Here is a 15,808-nt window from a genome sequence, read left to right on the forward strand (position 1 = left end):
GACAGAGGGGGAGTTTGCCAGCACACACCAAAAGCGCTATATATATATATATATATATATATATATATATATATCAGGGATAGCCTTATAATAAGTGCTCCCTTATAGCTGCTTTGTTATATCAAAATATCGCCATAAATTTGCCCCCCCTCTCTGTTTTACCCTGTTTCTGTAGTGCAGTGCAGGGGAGAGACTTGGGAGCCGTCCTGACCAGCGGAGCTGTGTAAGGAAAATGGCGCCGTGTGCTGAGGAGATAGGCCCCGCCCCTTTTCTGGCGGGCTCGTCTCCCGCTATTTAGAGAAATCAGGCAGGGGTTAAATATCTCCATATAGCCTCTGGGGGCTATATGTGAGGTATTTTTAGCCTTTATATAGGTTACATTTGCCTCCCAGGGCGCCCCCCTCCCAGCGCCCTGCACCCTCAGTGACTGCCGTGTGAAGTGTGCTGAGAGGAAAATGGCGCACAGCTGCAGTGCTGTGCGCTACCTTTAGAAGACTGCAGGAGTCTTCAGCCGCCGATTCTGGACCTCTTCTGACTTCAGCATCTGCAAGGGGGCCGGCGGCGCGGCTCCGGTGACCATCCAGGCTGTACCTGTGATCGTCCCTCTGGAGCTTGATGTCCAGTAGCCAAGAAGCCAATCCATCCTGCACGCAGGTGAGTTGACTCCTTCTCCCCTCAGTCCCTCGCTGCAGTGATCCTGTCGCCAGCAGGAATCACTGTAAAATAAAAAACCTAAACTTTTTCTAAGCAGCTCTTTAGGAGAGCCACCTAGATTGCACCCTTCTCGGCCGGGCACAAAAATCTAACTGGAGTCTGGAGGAGGGTCATAGGGGGAGGAGCCAGTGCACACCACCTGATCTGGAAAAGCTTTACTTTTTGTGCCCTGTCTCCTGCGGAGCCGCTATTCCCCATGGTCCTTTCAGGAACCCCAGCATCCACTAGGACGATAGAGAAAACATCATTGACTTTTATCCAAGTTGTCGTGGTCACGCCTTCGGGCAGTTATTATTCATGTTACTTACATGTCCAGGGGTCTGATACAACCTACCAGGTTCCGGTACATCTCAGCCCCTACAACTGAGGCTGCCTCCCGTCAGCTCAGGCCCTCAGTTGTGACAACCCGGCAGTGATACCAGCGGCTCCCTTACTTGTGCACGCGCTGCCTAGCCGCCGGCTTTTCGCTTTCAGCGTGGTGACCCCAGCATCTCCCAGACCTTGCGTGCTGTACTCTAACCGCCTCTCCCGGTAATAAAACTAAAAGGCACGTCTCCCGCCATCCTCAGCGGGCCTAGCACTCAGTGTCCTCTGTATATGGTCGGTACCCACAGATGAATCACGTGCCTTGGACAGAGTAGTGCAGACAGTAAGATGATGATGTAGTGGGAGCTGGAGGAAAACAGAGGACTGAGAACAGCCGCCCACTGAGGGTGGTGAAGAGATAGGCAGTAACACTGTGATACTATTGTTTCTGTAAAAGATCCCACAGAGGCTGATGGTCACACCTCATATTACCAGCTACATCCAAATGTACATGCCTGATACACAAACCTTTTATTGATTATCCTGAATATGTCTAAATAGGTGCATCCTGGAGACCAGAATCATAAGAAGTGGAGCCTCCCAGATCCACTCACCTCCCCAGTCATCTCCCTGTATTATTACAATAGATATAAGTGATGTCACTGTGACACTCCCAGATCCCCTCACCTACCCCAGTCATGTCCCTGTATTATTACTATAGATATAAGTGAAGTCACTGTGACACTCCCAGATCCCCTCACCTCCCAAGTCATGTCCCTGTATTATTACTATAGATATAAGTGATGTCACTGTGACACTCCCAGATCCCCCTCACCTCCCAAGTCATGTCCCTGTATTATTACTATAGATATAAGTGAAGTCACTGTGACACTCCCAGATCCCCTCACCTCCCCAGTCATGTCCCTGTATAATTACTATAGATATGATTTGTCACTATGACGCTCCCAGATCCCCTCACCTCCCCAGTCAGCAGGTGGACAATCTCCAGGGTGAGATGTAATATCCTCTCATTTGTGTGACTCCGGTCCATGTCCATCCTCAGGGTCTCTGGATCCGCACAACGTAATTATCTAGGAATAAATATAATAAAAATAATTAACATAACATCACATTATACACTAATCAGCTGACGTTCTGGTATACGACAATATATAGCCGCAGCCTCTGACAGTGTGATAGTGAAAGTACTACAGTGGATGTATACACAACATTGGGACACATCAGGTAGGGACTGCCGTGGATGACATCTCTCTAGTAATAATAAGAATTTACTCACCGGTAATTCTATTTCTCGTAGTCCGTAGTGGATGCTGGGAACTCCGAAAGGACCATGGGGAATAGCGGGCTCCGAAGGAGGCTGGGCACTCTAGAAAGATTTATGACTACCTGGTGTGCACTGGCTCCTCCCACTATGACCCTCCTCCAAGCCTCAGTTAGGACACTGTGCCCGGACGAGCTGACATAATAAGGAAAGATTTTGAATCCCGGGTAAGACTCATACCAGCCACACCAATCACACCGTACAACTCGTGATACTATATCCAGTTTGACAGTATGAAAACAACTGAGCCTCTCAACAGATGGCTCAACAATAACCCTTTAGTTAGCAATAACTATTTACAAGTATTGCAGACAATCCGCACTTGGGATGGGCGCCCAGCATCCACTACGGACTACGAGAAATAGAATTACCGGTGAGTAAATTCTTATTTTCTCTGACGTCCTAGTGGATGCTGGGAACTCCATAAGGACCATGGGGATTATACCAAAGCTCCCAAACGGGCGGGAGAGTGCGGATGACTCTGCAGCACCGAATGAGAGAACTCCAGGTCCTCCTCAGCCAGGGTATCAAATTTGTAGAATTTAGCAAACGTGTTTGCCCCTGACCAAGTAGCTGCTCGGCAAAGTTGTAAAGCCAAGACCCCTCGGGCAGCCGCCCAAGATGAGCCCACCTTCCTTGTGGAATGGGCATTTACAGATTTTGGCTGTGGCAGGCCTGCCACAGAATGTGCAAGCTGAATTGTACTACAAATCCAGCGAGCAATAGTCTGCTTCGAAGCAGGAGCACCCAGCTTGTTGGGTGCATACAGGATAAACAGCGAGTCAGATTTTCTGACTCCAGCCGTCCTGGAAACATATTTTCAGGGCCCTGACAACGTCTAGCAACTTGGAGTCCTCCAAGTCCCTAGTAGCCGCAGGCACCACAATAGGTTGGTTCAAGTGAAACGCTGAAACCACCTTAGGGAGAAACTGAGGCCGAGTCCTCAATTCCGCCCTGTCCGAATGAAAAATCAGATAAGGGCTTTTACAGGATAAAGCCGCCAATTCTGACACGCGCCTGGCCGAGGCCAGGGCCAACAGCATGACCACTTTCCATGTGAGATATTTTAACTCCACAGATTTAAGTGGTTCAAACCAATGTGACTTTAGGAACCCCAAAACTACATTGAGATCCCAAGGTGCCACTGGAGGCACAAAAGGAGGCTGTATATGCAGTACCCCTTTTACAAACGTCTGAACTTCAGGGACTGAAGCTAGTTCTTTCTGGAAGAAAATTGACAGGGCCGAAATTTGAACCTTAATGGACCCCAATTTCAGGCCCATAGACACTCCTGTTTGCAGGAAATGTAGGAATCGACCCAGTTGAAATTCCTCCGTCGGGCCTTACTGGCCTCGCACCACGCAACATATTTTCGCCAAATGCGGTGATAATGTTTTGCGGTTACATCCTTCCTGGCTTTGATCAGGGTAGGGATGACTTCATCCGGAATGCCTTTTTCCTTCAGGATCCGGCGTTCAACCGCCATGCCGTCAAACGCAGCCGCGGTAAGTCTTGGAACAGACAGGGTCCTTGCTGGAGCAGGTCCCTTCTTAGAGGTAGAGGCCACGGATCCTCCGTGAGCATCTCTTGAAGTTCCGGGTACCAAGTCCTTCTAGGCCAATCCGGAGCCACGACTATAGTGCTTACTCCTCTCCGTCTTATAATTCTCAGTACCTTGGGTATGAGAGGCAGAGGAGGGAACACATACACTGACTGGTACACCCACGGTGTTACCAGAGCATCTACAGCTATTGCCTGAGGGTCCCTTGACCTGGCGCAATACCTGTCGAGTTTTTTGTTGAGGTGGGACGCCATCATGTCCACCTTTGGTTTTTCCCAACGGTTTATAATCATGTGGAAGACTTCTGGGTGAAGTCCCCACTCTCCCGGGTGGAGGTCGTGCCTGCTGAGGAAGTCTGCTTCCCAGTTGTCCACTCCCGGAATGAATACTGCTGACAGTGCTATCACATGATTTTCCGCCCAGTGAAGAATCCTTGCAGCTTCTGCCATTGCCCCCCTGCTTCTTGTGCTGCCCTGTCTGTTTACGTGGGCGACTGCCGTGATGTTGTCCGACTGGATCAACACCGGCTGACCTTGAAGCAGAGCAGTGTTCGCAAATACGCGCTATAGCGCATATTTTACCCAGATCTGAAGGCGGGGACTCACTTTTCAAAAATGGGAGGGTCCCCGGGGACGCGCTCCGCTGCAGCCAACTATTTGTAAATTGAAGGGGACGGCGCTTCTTGCCCGTACAGAGTGGAGCCTTACCACTAGCAGTCTGGCGGTGCCCCCTCCCCCTCTTGGTCACGTGCAGTGACCAGGAGGGGGAGGGGGCACCGCCACACTGCATGTGGTAAGGCTCCGCTCTGTACGGGCAAGAAGCGCCGTCCCCTTCAATTTACAAGTAGTTGGCTGCAGCGGCTTCACACGGGAGCCGGGCCGAGAGAGAAGACGGCTCTGCGGCTGTTGTACGTGTGCTGCGGGCGGGCAGTGACTCGCCAACACCGTGAACTGCAGCTCCCTCCCAACCCAATATCTGCCTCCCTCTCGGCTGCCTCCGGTGTGCTCTCCCGCGATCTGTGTGAAGGAGAGCAGCGGTGACCGGCCAGGAACCTCACCTCCAACCCCTGCCGTGCTCTGCCCCCATACCGCTGCTGGGGAGAAGAGCGGGCTGCACCATTACCATCAGGTGTCCCCAGCATCCCTACGGACGCTCAGCTAGCGGGCCTGTGACAGGAGAGCCAGTTCCCGAGGTGACCGCATTGGGTACACCCCCCCCCCCCTCAAACTTCTTCTCACTTCTTTTGCCTGACGGATGCAGCGGTGACAGCGCAGGGCCCTGGTGGTGCGGAAGGTTTGTGCTCTACCTGGCGCAGTGTGTATAACGGCGTGCTCTACCTGGCGCAATGTGTATAACGGCGTGCTCTACCTGGCGCAATGTGTATAACGGCGTGCTCTACCTGGCACAATGTGTGTAACGGTGTGCTCTACCTGCTGCAATGTGTATAACGGGGTGCTCTACCTGGTGCAGTGTGTATAACGGGGTGCTCTACCTGGCGCAGTGTGTATAACGGCGTGCTCTACCTGGCGCAATGTGTATAACGGCGTGCTCTACCTGGCACAATGTGTGTAACGGTGTGCTCTACCAGCTGCAATGTGTATAACGGGGTGCTCTACCTGGCGCAGTGTGTATAACGGGGTGCTCTACCTGCTGCAATGTGTATAACGGGGTGCTCTACCTGGCACAGTGTGTATAACGGGGTGCTCTACCTGGTGCAGTGTGTATAACGGGGTGCTCTACCTGGCGCAGTGTGTATAACGGGGTGCTCTACCTGGCGCAGTGTGTATAACAGCGTGCTCTACCTGGCGCAGTGTGTATAACGGCGTGCTCTACCTGGCGCAGTGTGTATAACGGCGTGCTCTACCTGGCGCAGTGTGTATAACGGCGTGCTCTACCTGGCGCAGTGTGTATAACGGCGTGCTCTACCTGGCGCAGTGTGTATAACGGCGTGCTCTACCTGGCGCAGTGTGTATAACGGCGTGCTCTACCTGGCGCAATGTGTATAACGGCGTGCTCTACCTGGTACAATATGTATAACGGGGTGCTCTACCTGGCGCAATGTGTATAACGGCGTGCTCTACCTGGCGCAATGTGTATAACGGCGTGCTCTACCTGGCGCAGTGTGTATAACGGCGTGCTCTACCTGGCGCAGTGTGTATAACGGCGTGCTCTACCTGGCGCAGTGTGTATAACGGCGTGCTCTACCTGGCGCAGTGTGTATAACGGCGTGCTCTACCTGGCGCAGTGTGTATAACGGCGTGCTCTACCTGGCGCAGTGTGTATAACGGCGTGCTCTACCTGGCGCAGTGTGTATAACGGCGTGCTCTACCTGGCGCAGTGTGTATAACGGCGTGCTCTACCTGGCGCAGTGTGTATAACGGCGTGCTCTACCTGGCGCAGTGTGTATAACGGCGTGCTCTACCTGGCGCAATGTGTATAACGGCGTGCTCTACCTGGTACAATGTGTGTAACGGGGTGCTCTACCTGGTACAATATGTATAACGGCGTGCTCTACCTGGCGCAGTGTGTATAACGGCATGCTCTACCTGGCGCAGTGTGTATAACAGCGTGCTCTACCTGGCGCAGTGTGTATAACAGCGTGCTCTACCTGGCGCAGTGTGTATAACGGCGTGCTCTACCTGGCGCAGTGTGTATAACGGCATGCTCTACCTGGCGCAGTGTGTATAACAGCGTGCTCTACCTGGCGCAGTGTGTATAACAGCGTGCTCTACATGGCGCAGTGTGTATAACGGCGTGCTCTACCTGGCGCAGTGTGTATAACGGCGTGCTCTACCTGGTGCAATGTGTATAACGGCGTGCTCTACCTGGTACAATATGTATAACGGCGTGCTCTACCTGGCGCAGTGTGTATAACGGCGTGCTCTACCTGGCGCAATGTGTATAACGGGGTGCTCTACCTGGCGCAATGTGTATAACGGCGTGCTCTACCTGGCGAAATGTGTATAACGGCGTGCTCTACCTGGCGCAGTGTGTATAACGGCGTGCTCTACCTGGCGCAGTGTGTATAACGGCGTGCTCTACCTGGTGCAATGTGTATAACGGCGTGCTCTACCTGGTACAATATGTATAACGGCGTGCTCTACCTGGTGCAATGTGTATAACGGGGTGCTCTACCTGGTGCAATATGTATAACGGCGTGCTCTACCTGGTGCAATGTGTATAACGGCGTGCTCTACCTGGCGCAGTGTGTATAACGGCGTGCTCTACCTGGCGCAGTGTGTATAACGGGGTGCTCTACCTGGTGCAATGTGTATAACGGGGTGCTCTACCTGGTGCAATATGTATAACGGGGTGCTCTACCTGGCGCAATGTGTATAACGGCGTGCTCTACCTGGCGCAATGTGTATAACGGCGTGCTCTACCTGGCGCAATGTGTATAACGGCGTGCTCTACCTGGCGCAGTGTGTATAACGGCGTGCTCTACCTGGCGCAGTGTGTATAACGGCGTGCTCTACCTGCTGCAGTGTGTATAACGTGCTCTACCTGGCGCAGTGTGTATAACGTGCTCTACCTGGCGCAGTGTATATAGGAGGTTCTACCTGGTGCAATGTGTATAAGCGGCACTACAGTGTGGTGTAATGTGAATTGGCACTATTATGTGGTCACGCCCCTTCTCCATGAAGCCATGCCCCTAAATTTTTGCGGCGCGCACCACCTGTTTCGGATCTGGGTGGTGGAACTCCAATTCACTTTCTACCAAAGGGCACCAAAATATCTAGTTAAAGCTCTGGGGCAGACTGTCCTGCATGCTACACACCCCAGAAGCACTGTCACCCCATTCCCCCACCTTGCAACACTTCTGTAGTGTCCAAATAAGATTAATATGAATAAAAAACTTAATTCCGATGGGACCCAGAAAATAACAAGTAGGACCCCAATTTTTAAAAGTTAGGGGTCCCTGGGACCCACTTTTTTTTGGGCTCAGCGCGATCACTGCAGAGGTCTTGCTAAGCTTAGAGCATTGTAAATGGCCCTTAGCTCCAGGATATTTATGTGAAGAGACGTCTCCAGGCTTGACCATAAGCCCTGGAAATTTCTTCCCTGTGTGACTGCTCCCCAGCCTCGCAGGCTGGCATCCGTGGTCACCAGGACCCAGTCCTGAATGCCGAATCTGCGGCCCTCTAGAAGATGAGCACTCTGCAACCACCACAGGAGAGACACCCTTGTCCTTGGTGACAGGGTTATCCGCTGATGCATCTGAAGATGCGACCCGGACCATTTGTCCAGCAGGTCCCACTGGAAAGTTCTTGCGTGGAATCTGCCGAGTGGGATTGCTTCGTAGGAAGCCACCATTTTTCCCAGAAACCTTGTGCATTGATGCACTGAGACTTGGCTCGGTTTTAGGAGGTTCCTGACTAGCTCGGATAACTCCCTGGCTTTCTCCTCCGGGAGAAACACCTTTTTCTGGACTGTGTCCAGGATCATCCCTAGGAACAGAAGACGAGTCGTCGGAATCAGCTGCGATTTTGGAATATTGAGAATCCAACCGTGCTGCCGCAACACTACCTGAGATAGTGCTACACCGACCTCCAACTGTTCCCTGGATTTTACCCTTATCAGGAGATCGTCCAAGTAAGGGATAAATGCTCTATAGGCAATAATATACTGTCCCTATCTAGGGTATCAATATTTTCAGTCAGGGAATCCGACCACGCCAACCCAGCACTGCACATCCAGGCTGAGGCGATTGCTGGTCGCAGTATAACACCAGTATGTGTGTAAATACATTTTAGGATACCCTCCTGCTTTCTATCAGCAGGATCCTTAAGGGCGGCCATCTCAGGAGAGGGTAGAGCCCTTGTTTTGACAAGCGTGTGAGCGCTTTATCCACCCTAGGGGGTGTTTCCCAACGCACCCTAACCTCTGGCAGGAAAGGATATAATGCCAATAACTTTTTAGAAATTATCAGTTTTTATCGGGGGAAACCCACGCTTCATCACACACCTCATTTAATTTCTCAGATTCAGGAAAACTACAGGTAGTTTTTCCTCACCGAACATAATACCCCTTTTGGTGGTACTCGTATTATCAGAAATGTGTAAAACATTTTTCATTGCCTCAATCATGTAACGTGTGGCCCTACTGGAAGTCACATTTGTCTCTTCACCGTCGACACTGGAGTCAGTATCCGTGTCGGCGTCTGTATCTGTCATCTGAGGTAACGGGCGCTTTAGAGCCCCTGACGGCCTATGAGAAGTCTGGACAGGCACAAGCTGAGTAGTCGGCTGTCTCATGTCAACCACTGTCTTTTGTAAAGAGCTGACACTGTCACGTAATTCCTTCCAACAGTTCATCCACTCAGGTGTCGACCCCCTAGGGGGTGACATCACTATTACAGGCAATTTGCTCCTCCTCCACATCATTTTCCTCCTCATACATGTCGACACAAACGTACCGACACACAGCACACACACAGGGAATGCTCTGATAGAGGACAGGACCCCACTAGCCCTTTGGGGAGACAGAGGGAGAGTTTGCCAGCACACACCAGAGCGCTATATATATACAGGGATAACCTTATATAAGTGTTTTTCCCCTTATAGCTGCTGTATTGTTAATACTGCGCCTAATTAGTGCCTCCCTCTCTTTTTTAACCCTTTCTGTAGTGTAGTGACTGCAGGGGAGAGCCAGGGAGCTTCCCTCCAACGGAGCTGTGAGGGAAAACGGCGCCAGTGTGCTGAGGAGATAGGCTCCGCCCCTTTTTCGCGGACTTTTCTCCTGCTTTTTTATGTATTCTGGCAGGGGTTAAAATACATCCGTATAGCCCTGGGGGCTACATGTGATGTATTTTCGCCAGCCAAGGTGTTTTTATTGCTGCTCAGGGCGCCCCCCCTAGCGCCCTGCACCCTCAGTGACCGAAGTGTGAAGTGTGCTGAGGAGCAATGGCGCACAGCTGCAGTGCTGTGCGTTACCTTGGTGAAGACAGGATGTCTTCTGCCGCCGATTTTCCGGACCTCTTCTTGCTTCTGGCTCTGTAAGGGGGCCGGCGGTGCGGATCTGGGACCGGACTCCATGGCTGGGCCTGTATTCGATCCCTCTGAAGCTAATGGTGTCCAGTAGCCTAAGAAGCCCAATCTACTCTGCACGCAGGTGAGTTCACTTCTTCTCCCCTTAGTCCCTCGATGCAGTGAGCCTGTTGCCAGCAGGTCTCACTGAAAATAACAAACCTAAAACTAAACTTTTCACTAAGCAGCTCAGGAGAGCCCCTAGTGTGCACCCTTCTCGTTCGGGCACAAAAATCTAACTGAGGCTTGGAGGAGGGTCATAGGGGGAGGAGCCAGTGCACATTAGGTAGTCCTAAAGCTTTACTTTTGTGCCCAGTCTCCTGCGGAGCCGCTATTCCCCATGGTCCTTACGGAGTTCCCAGCATCCACTAGGAAGTCAGAGAAAATAGGAGTGTTACATAAGTGCTAAATAAATAATATGGCATGCTACCCCAAGGTGGCCCAGCCCCACCAGACCTGGGGGGTACCACTCCCCAAACCCATACACAGCATAATAATAATAACATCCACTATGGGTCATACAATTGCTTAATGTATGGCCACATGATAATGGCACATACAGAACATATCCAGATTGAGAGCTAGTTTACCTGGAGGCACCCCTGTATCCTCCAAATGGCACCACAGGACCCAGCATGCCCTCCTAATTCTGGCTCCATCTATGCCTCTCTGAACTGCAATAAATAGTGGAAAATTGCTCTAATCAAGCTGGTAACAATCCCCAGGTGCTGCGGGAGAGGGTTACTCTAGACAAGAAATACAAAAGGGATTTTTCCCACGCACTCTGCTGGCTGTTAGTAAGAAGAACTATATACTATGTAATAATAGGAAATTTAGTGCTCTTCGTTACATATGTTTTGCAAAAGATATGATAAGCCTCCAGGCCACTTCACGGCTGCTCTATTACTGGAGGTCCCTAACTAAGCATAGGTCCAGGGCTTGGATCCCACAAAGTCGGCTCAGGCCCGACCACCCCAGGGCAGCACACCATTGAAATACTAAAGTGTTAATATGTGTTAAGAAAGAAGCAGGGGCTATCGGTTAGAAAGTGCTACAAAAATAGCTGGCCTAAGCATAATGCCTGAGTGTGTGTCTACAGACTTCAGGATCGCCTCCTGCTTTCTATCAGCAGGTTCCTTGAGGGCGGCCGTATCCGGAGACGGTAGTGCCACCTTTTTAGACAAACGTGTGAGCGCTTTATCTACCCTACGGGGTGTTTCCCAACGTGACCTATCCTCTGGCGGGAAAGGGAACGCCATTAGTACCTTCTTAGGAATTACCAATTTTTTATCAGGGGAAGCCCACGCTTCTTCACACACTTCATTTAATTCATCTGATGGGGGAAAAACTACGGGTAGTTTTTTCTCCCCAAACATAATACCCTTTTTAGTGGTACCTGTATTTATATCAGAAATGTGTAACACCTCTTTCATTGCCTCGATCATGCAGTGAATGGCCTTAGTGGGCATCAGGTTAGACTCCTCGTCATCGACACTGGTGTCAGTATCAGTGTCGACATCTGCGTCTGCGGTCGGATGTAGCGGGCGTTTCAGAGCCCCTGATGACCTTTGAGACGCCTGGACTGGCACGAGCTGAGAAGTCGGCTGTCCCACATTTGGCATGTCGTCAAATTTCTTATGTAAGGAGTCTATACGTGCACTCATTTCTTTCCATAAGCACATCCACTCAGGTGTCTGCCCCCCAGGGGGTGACATCCCTCCTAAAGGCATCTGCTCCGTCTCCACCTCATTATCCTCATCAAACATGACGACACAGCCGTACCGACACACCGCACACACACACAGGGAATGCTCTAACAGAGGACAGGACCCACAAAAGCCCTTTGGGGAGACAGAGAGAGAGTATGCCAGCACACACCAGAGCGCTATATAATGCAGGGACTAACTGAGTTATGTCCCCTATAGCTGCTTTTTCTATATAACTGTATACTGCGCCTAAATTTAGTGCCCCCTCTCTCTTTTTTACCCTTTTCTGTAGTGTAGACTGCAGGGGAGAGTCAAGGAGCTTCCTTCCAGCGGAGCTGTGAGGGAGAAATGGCGCCAGTGTGCTGAAGGAGACAGCTCCGCCCCTTTTCCGCAGCCTATTCTCACGCTTTTTTCTATATTCTGGCAGGGGTATTTTCCACATATATAGCCTCTGGGGCTATATATTGTGGTATTTTTGCCAGCCAAGGTGTATTTATTGCTTCTCAGGGCGCCCCCACCCCAGCGCCCTGCACCCTCAGTGACCGGAGTGTGAAGTGTGTGTGAGGAGCAATGGCGCACAGCTGCAGTGCTGTGCGCTACCTTGGTGAAGACTGATGTCTTCTGCCGCCGATTTTCCGGACCTCTTCTTGCTTCTGGCTCTGTAAGGGGGACGGCGGCGCGGCTCCGGCACCGAACACCAAGGACTGGGCCTGCGGTCGATCCCTCTGGAGCTAATGGTGTCCAGTAGCCTAAGAAGCCCAAGCTGGCTGCAAGCAGGCAGGTTCGCTTCTTCTCCCCTTAGTCCCTCGCTGCAGTGAGCCTGTTGCCAGCAGGTCTCACTGAAAATAAAAAACCTAATTTCTATACTTTCTCTCTAAAGTCTCATGAGAGCCCCTAGTGTGCATCCAACCTCGGCCGGGCACAAAATCTAACTGAGGCTTGGAGGAGGGTCATAGTGGGAGGAGCCAGTGCACACCAGGTAGTCATAAATCTTTCTAGAGTGCCCAGCCTCCTTCGGAGCCCGCTATTCCCCATGGTCCTTACAGAGTTCCCAGCATCCACTAGGACGTCAGAGAAATATAGACAGCTGCATTATGCTCTGCTAGACAATCCCACTACCAGTAACTATCTATATGGGCCGTAACATTTCTGATGCACCCTCTTCATGCCTCACTCATTGCTGTGTCCCCTCTCTACAGTCTGGGCTCCCCACGCTCTATTCTGATTGGCTGCACCAGGAGACAGTAAATAGTGAATGAATGTGGGAGGAGACAGGCAAATGGGGGGATGACAGATGATACTGAAACGGTGCAGAGACCCACAGCACAAAGCGCATTGCTGGGACAGGATCTGGGCAACAGGAAGCCCCTGTTATGTGCACACCTGCAGATCTATTACTATACTGATTATCCTCTCATTCCCTGATTAATATGATCTGCGTTATTATTTACTCCCAGGTACTGAGCAGAAGAGTTAAATAAATGCAACAGCTGGGCCAAAGTAGTAAAACAGAGAGTTCTACAGACATTGAGGTAAATTTACTAAGATGGGAGTTCTATTTAAGATGGGATGTTGCCCATAGCAACCAATCAGCTTCTACTTCTTATTTATCTTGCAACTTCTAGAAGAGAATACCTGGAATCCGATTGGTTGCTATGGGTAACATCCCATCTTAAATAGAACTCCCATCTTAGTAAATTTACCCCATTATATCAGTTGTACAAACTTGGGACTGAGACGGAGGGGTGGGGGAGATTTGGAAAGCATACAGGGTAGTAGAAATTAATAAAACAGGGAGAGCACAGCAATGACCCTCACTATCTATTGCCTGCTCAGCTCATTATAAAGCAACATTTCTTTCAGCAATTATTATAACAGGACACCATTGTACTACACCAGTACTAAAATAACAATAGACAAGTCTGCTCCACCTGCATTAACATAAACATGGAAATAGAGAGAAAAGAAGACTCTATTTTGGGGGCACTCTTAGAAATCCAAGACAGGGTTATTATTGTCCTAGTCGTCATAAAACATAACTTTTATTTATCCATTAAAATATGAAAATATAACAAACATAACATAAAGAACTACACACTGATCTAAATATTATTTTTACAACACAACTATTCCTATGTGTTGATTAACCAAACAATTTTGTTTATTATTAATAAATCAATACCCTCTGTAGGTATGCCACTACCATATAATTTGTTGTGAACATCACAAATTGTGGCTGCACCCAGGATTAATGTGATAAAAGTTTGTTCCGCACTGTACCTAAAAATTAGGTTATATTCAGGGAATTAACGTCTCAGCATACACAGGCAATACAACTCTGCTAACAGTGTTACATGGCGAGTTCTACACATTCATTGTCTTACTCTGGTTAATAATTTAACTGAAAAGTAGTGACAATTAAAGGAAAAACCTGGACCCAATTTGCCAGAAATTGTTAAACAATTACAAATAAACACTGTGTAACTTTATATTATTCCTTTTCCGTAAATAAAATAATGAATAAGGATTAAGAGGAAAGATCAGCAACTCATATCCAGTTACTTCTGCTGTCTATCCGTCATGAGTTAGGACAGAATTGTCGACACAGCGGCCGGTAGATGAGAGAGCAGCGGTCTGAGTTATTAGCTGATTGGAAGAAAGACAGAAGCCGTACTGCTTTCCCCGTTAGGATGTTCACAGTGTCCTGATATCAAAAGACATTGCAGAACATTATGCCATGATTCAGGAATGAGTGTTGACCGAAAGAGTAATAGATCACAGTAATTGCTGATTAGTGTACCATTAATTGGGTCTATTGATTAGCATAAATTGCATAAACAATTCTTTTTCCTGGTAGTATAGAAAATTCATAGAACATCACACCATAACATTGCAGCATAAGATAAAGTCCTTAGTACACAGGTCTGCACACTTTATCAACCTCTGTTTAAAGAGCTGCTAAATCACAGTAAATTGTTTGAACTGTTTTACTCGAAACCAGTTAGTGTGAATCACACCATATTAAAGCTAGGTTCCTGCTTGTAATCTTGTTACAGTGTTTATATGATGATTAATATAATTGTATCGAATCTAAGTAACAAGGTTTTAAACAGTTACAGAGAGCTGTTGTGAGAACTCATATTAACGAGGGAGAATAGACAATAATTACAGCAGACCTGACCACTCCGTAACAGCCGTTTTCCCGTCATGAATTAGGGTCTCAGGACCAATACAGCGGACGGTGAGCGAGTGGACAGGGGCAGATCAGGTATCGTCTGTAGGAAAAGAAGTGAAAGTGGCCGTACTGCTGTCCACGTTAGAGCGGTTGCAGCACCCTGGTGTCAGGAGACATTGCAGGGACGCTGCACCGCAATCGTGGATGAGAGCTGGCCGAGATGTTTACCGTGTATGCATCTAGGACGCCGCAAAGACCTGTCTATACCACTGGCTCAATCAATACCCTCCGCTCCACCCGGGACCGCTCGTCCTAGATGCATACACGGTAAACATCTCGGCCAGCTCTCATCCACGATTGCGGTGCAGCGTCCCTGCAATGTCTCCTGACACCAGGGTGCTGCAACCGCTCTAACGTGGACAGCAGTACGGCCACTTTCACTTCTTTTCCTACAGACGATACCTGATCTGCCCCTGTCCACTCGCTCACCGTCCGCTGTATTGGTCCTGAGACCCTAATTCATGACGGGAAAACGGCTGTTACGGAGTGGTCAGGTCTGCTGTAATTATTGTCTATTCTCCCTCGTTAATATGAGTTCTCACAACAGCTCTCTGTAACTGTTTAAAACCTTGTTACTTAGATTCGATACAATTATATTAATCATCATATAAACACTGTAACAAGATTACAAGCAGGAACCTAGCTTTAATATGGTGTGATTCACACTAACTGGTTTCGAGTAAAACAGTTCAAACAATTTACTGTGATTTAGCAGCTCTTTAAACAGAGGTTGATAAAGTGTGCAGACCTGTGTACTAAGGACTTTATCTTATGCTGCAATGTTATGGTGTGATGTTCTATGAATTTTCTATACTACCAGGAAAAAGAATTGTTTATGCAATTTATGCTAATCAATAGACCCAATTAATGGTACACTAATCAGCAATTACTGTGATCTATTACTCTTTCGGTCAACAC

The 15,808-nt window shown here is 49.2% G+C and overlaps 1 protein-coding gene across 1 annotated transcript in view; it reads right to left on the minus strand.

The window, feature by feature from the left end:
• Positions 1–15,808, minus strand: part of LOC135057143 (uncharacterized) — a 356,477-nt gene that overhangs the window by 168,302 nt on the left and 172,367 nt on the right. Inside the window, exon 8 of the mRNA XM_063963040.1 lies at positions 2,000–2,107. Within this exon, the coding sequence (XP_063819110.1) occupies positions 2,000–2,107 (108 nt within the window). The remainder of the gene's footprint in view (positions 1–1,999; positions 2,108–15,808) is intronic.

Source organism: Pseudophryne corroboree, chromosome 3 (genome assembly GCF_028390025.1).
Source record: "Pseudophryne corroboree isolate aPseCor3 chromosome 3, aPseCor3.hap2, whole genome shotgun sequence".
Classification (NCBI taxonomy): Eukaryota; Metazoa; Chordata; class Amphibia; order Anura; family Myobatrachidae; genus Pseudophryne; species Pseudophryne corroboree.